At 41.8% G+C, this 3,379-nt stretch overlaps 1 protein-coding gene across 3 annotated transcripts in view; it reads right to left on the bottom strand.

The window, feature by feature from the left end:
* The window catches only part of SEC31B (SEC31 homolog B, COPII coat complex component), a 90,576-nt gene that overhangs the window by 76,652 nt on the left and 10,545 nt on the right, over positions 1-3,379 (bottom strand). For all 3 annotated transcript variants that reach the window (XM_019502515.1, XM_019502517.1, XM_019502516.1), the window contains exon 2: positions 891-979. In XM_019502515.1, coding sequence (XP_019358060.1) covers positions 891-969 — 79 coding nt within the window. In that variant the 5' untranslated portion in view covers positions 970-979. The remainder of the gene's footprint in view (positions 1-890; positions 980-3,379) is intronic.

Raw genomic sequence — 3,379 nt, 5'->3', positions numbered from 1 at the left:
AATCGAATCAGCTACCAAAGCTTCGCACAGCCCTAATGGTCAGATCTACAGCCCACAGAGGGACTGACAGACAGCACTGAAAACAGTATGAAGTAAAATGGGAAGGCAATCCAATCCTAGACAGGAACCACAGCTGGTTTGTTCGTTTGCAGGGCAGAGATACCAGATCATCAGCTTTCCATTTACAAACTAAATTATTGCCGTCTCAAGGCACTTGTAAATTCTGCAATAACATCTCTAAACTGTATGATACTGAGCAGACAAACCTATATCTGGGGCCTGAACAATGCTGCAAAATCTAATAAAAATTTGGAAATATACAGCTGGGAATTTCAGCGAGAACACATTACTATTTAACATTTACCCTGACTACCTGTCAACCTAGAAGTGGCAAAATAAAATAAATGTAACCCTATTGGTTCTTTGGTCATTCTAATGTCTAATCTCAGTGAAGCAAAAGAACAACAGGAAAAGAATCAGGCAACTAATTTTACAAGATGGTGACACATTCAATAACATGAGGTGAATGTTGCTAGGTAAAGAGCAGATTCTTTTAAAAACATATGGCCCTGATGATTTAAAAAGTGATCAGTGTTCAAATTAGAACACTTGAATGAAACTTGATTATATGTTTAATCTGAAAGTGCTGTTAATTCATGTTCTGAAAACCAATGTCTTTCAAAATACCAAGCTGGATACCCAAAAAAACCACTAAGAATGTTTAAACGATGAGGCTGTAATTTCTATCTTGCCAGTGACTGACTTCTTTTCTGAGGTGATTAAAGTGGTCTTGGGGAAAGAGATGTCTGTTCCTGGACAGCTCGTGGCCAAATAAAACTTACGTGGCTCAAGCCTTGACTCTCAAGTCCTGTGGTTATGGGGAACCATACCTGTTGCCAGATAGAGGGGATGGTTGCTTGCTGGACTCCACACTTGAACAGCTGTTCGCTCAATTTCCTTTAGCTTCATTTTCTGGATTCTAAAAGAGATTTACACAGGGATTAGGGTAGCCAAAGTCTGCGTGAAAATTCCCCACCCCAGCTACAATTATTTTGGTATTTTACTGTCCCCTTGAGAAAAGTTATTCACAATTAAAGCTTTCCCCATACCCTCATTTTGGAGGACTTTCAGTCACTATATAAATGAAAGGAAGGACATACTCAAGTCTTCAGAGTTGAGGTTTGGTTTCATTTAGCTGCATAAGCTTTGTCAAATTAATCTAGTAACAGTGCTGAAACTGCACTGTCTGAATGGACAGTTGCCAGTCTGGAAACAGAATGGGAGCAGGAAGAAAGAGTCAGGGCAGGGTAAATTCCAAGCTGAAGAAAAGATAACAACAAATAATCAAGGTGAATTAAAGGTCCCTAAAAGAACATTTATTAGGAACTGAAGCAGAATTCAAGCAGAAAACATGGTCTAATGGCTGGAAATTAATAAATGCTGAGTTTCAGACTCAGCGTTGCCAACAACTCTCTCTCTGACTGTAGGCAATTCACTTACAATTTTAATATATGAGTTTTCCCTAGTTGTAAGAGAAATGATGCTTCTATATTTTGTGGGACATGAAGCTATTTGTTAGACATTATAAAGTGCTAAGTAGAAGCCAAATGTTATCAGTTGTGGGCAATCAGAAGACAGTAACAGTGAGTAAATCTATCAACACACTTAGACTGGAGGCTTATCGGGCAAGGAAACACATCACCTATCACCACAGGATCCTTAGCCATGACTGGTGTTTCTGGATGCCACAATAATAATAATCATTCAAATTGGTTTGTAGTCCACACACCAGTGGCGACACAGAAATGTCTGATCTCTTAGCCTCTAGCACCTGACCTGTTTCTATAAATTTTATTTTCCCTAGCTAGGCACAATTGCCAACAATTATGCTAACTGACAAGACACTGAGTAAAATGAACTAGGCAAGGGAGACCAGGGCAAAGTACTCAGCTGCAGGCCAGCTGTGACTGAACACTTAATTCCCCCTGGTGAATGATGCCATTTGCTCTGGTTCCTATAAAATGCTAGTTCACATTCAGCACAGTGTGGGCTACTGCAACTGTTGGCAACTCTCTTCAAACACAAGAACATTTTATAGTGTCGACCAGTGGGGGACAACCTTTCTGGCAGGTGTCACAAATTAGCCCTGCATCCTCCCCAAGTGCAACTCTGATCCTGTTCCCCTGCTCAATCTACTGCTATTTCTGCACTCAGTCCTGTGCTCCCTGCCTGAACTGCTGCTCTACATTCTGCTTCATTCCCAAGTGCCTGTTTTGCTTTTTACCCTACCTGCTACTGTGTTGCTTCCCTTCCTGATCAGCTGCACGCCATACCCAGAAGCTCTGCCACATATGGCACCCATACACAGGTTGGCCACCTTGGCACAGACCAAGCCTAGCAACTGCCTGTGTCTGACAACATGGGATTAGCCAGATTAGAATCATTCAGATGTTTATTCCTGGCAGAGTTCACTAACAGGGATTGCTTCCCTGATTTCAGTGACCCAGCCTCCCTGCCCAACAAACTGCATTAAATATGTAACTGTCTGCATCTTAGTTTGGCTTATGTGAAACCAAAGACACTGCTTATCTGAAGCCTGTGCAAAGGGAGTGGCTTACAGGCATTTCTGCTGGTACTGAAGTCATTGACCAATCAGTCCCACACCATAGATCAGAAGATAAATCCATCTCTTCCCGTATCATTTAACTATAGGGCAGGCTGCTTCATCAGACTTTCTTTAATGCTGTTAGCTTAATCTGCTGTGGAATCCATTGAAGCTTGTTACCTGCTACCATTCTCATGCTAAGCTCACCCCAGTTTATCAGAGGCCATGGGATATTTCAGCAGTCTGTACAGAATAAAGTGTGACCAGTTTCCACTGCACCCTAATCATCTGATGTGAGACTACCCTCCCCCCAACACCATCATGCAAAGTAGTAAATAGAAGATGGGAGACTTCTACTTTTATTCTTAAATGCTTGCTCTACCCTCTGCCCTTGTGGCTCTATCAGACTTTCTTGGCCAAAGGGTTCCAGACTCTGCACTCTCATTCCAATTTCTGGTGCGGCTCTGTAGAAAAGTCGATCATCATCAGGGATCCTCGTTTTCTCTGATAAAAAAAAAAATCCCCAATTTTCAGTTTAAAAAAAGTAACCTAAAATCCACATTTTTCCATAATTAAAATGAAACACCACAGAAAACCAGGACCGCTGGTCATCAGCTCCCCACACTCCTACTGGGATTAGTAGTATCAGTTTCCCTGCTTCCAGCATATGAGGAAGAAAAAACAGCAGGGCAGCAAAAGGCTGCAGCAGGAGGCAAGAAGTTGTCCAATAGAGGTGCACCAATACACAGGTCTGATAATGGATCACCATCAATA

This window comes from Gavialis gangeticus, unplaced genomic scaffold (assembly GCF_001723915.1).
Source record: "Gavialis gangeticus isolate Ggan-Ray unplaced genomic scaffold, GavGan_comp1, whole genome shotgun sequence".
NCBI classification, from domain to species: Eukaryota; Metazoa; Chordata; order Crocodylia; family Gavialidae; genus Gavialis; species Gavialis gangeticus.
Note: the sequence above shows the minus strand (reverse complement) of the source record. Positions and strands in the feature narration are given on the sequence as shown.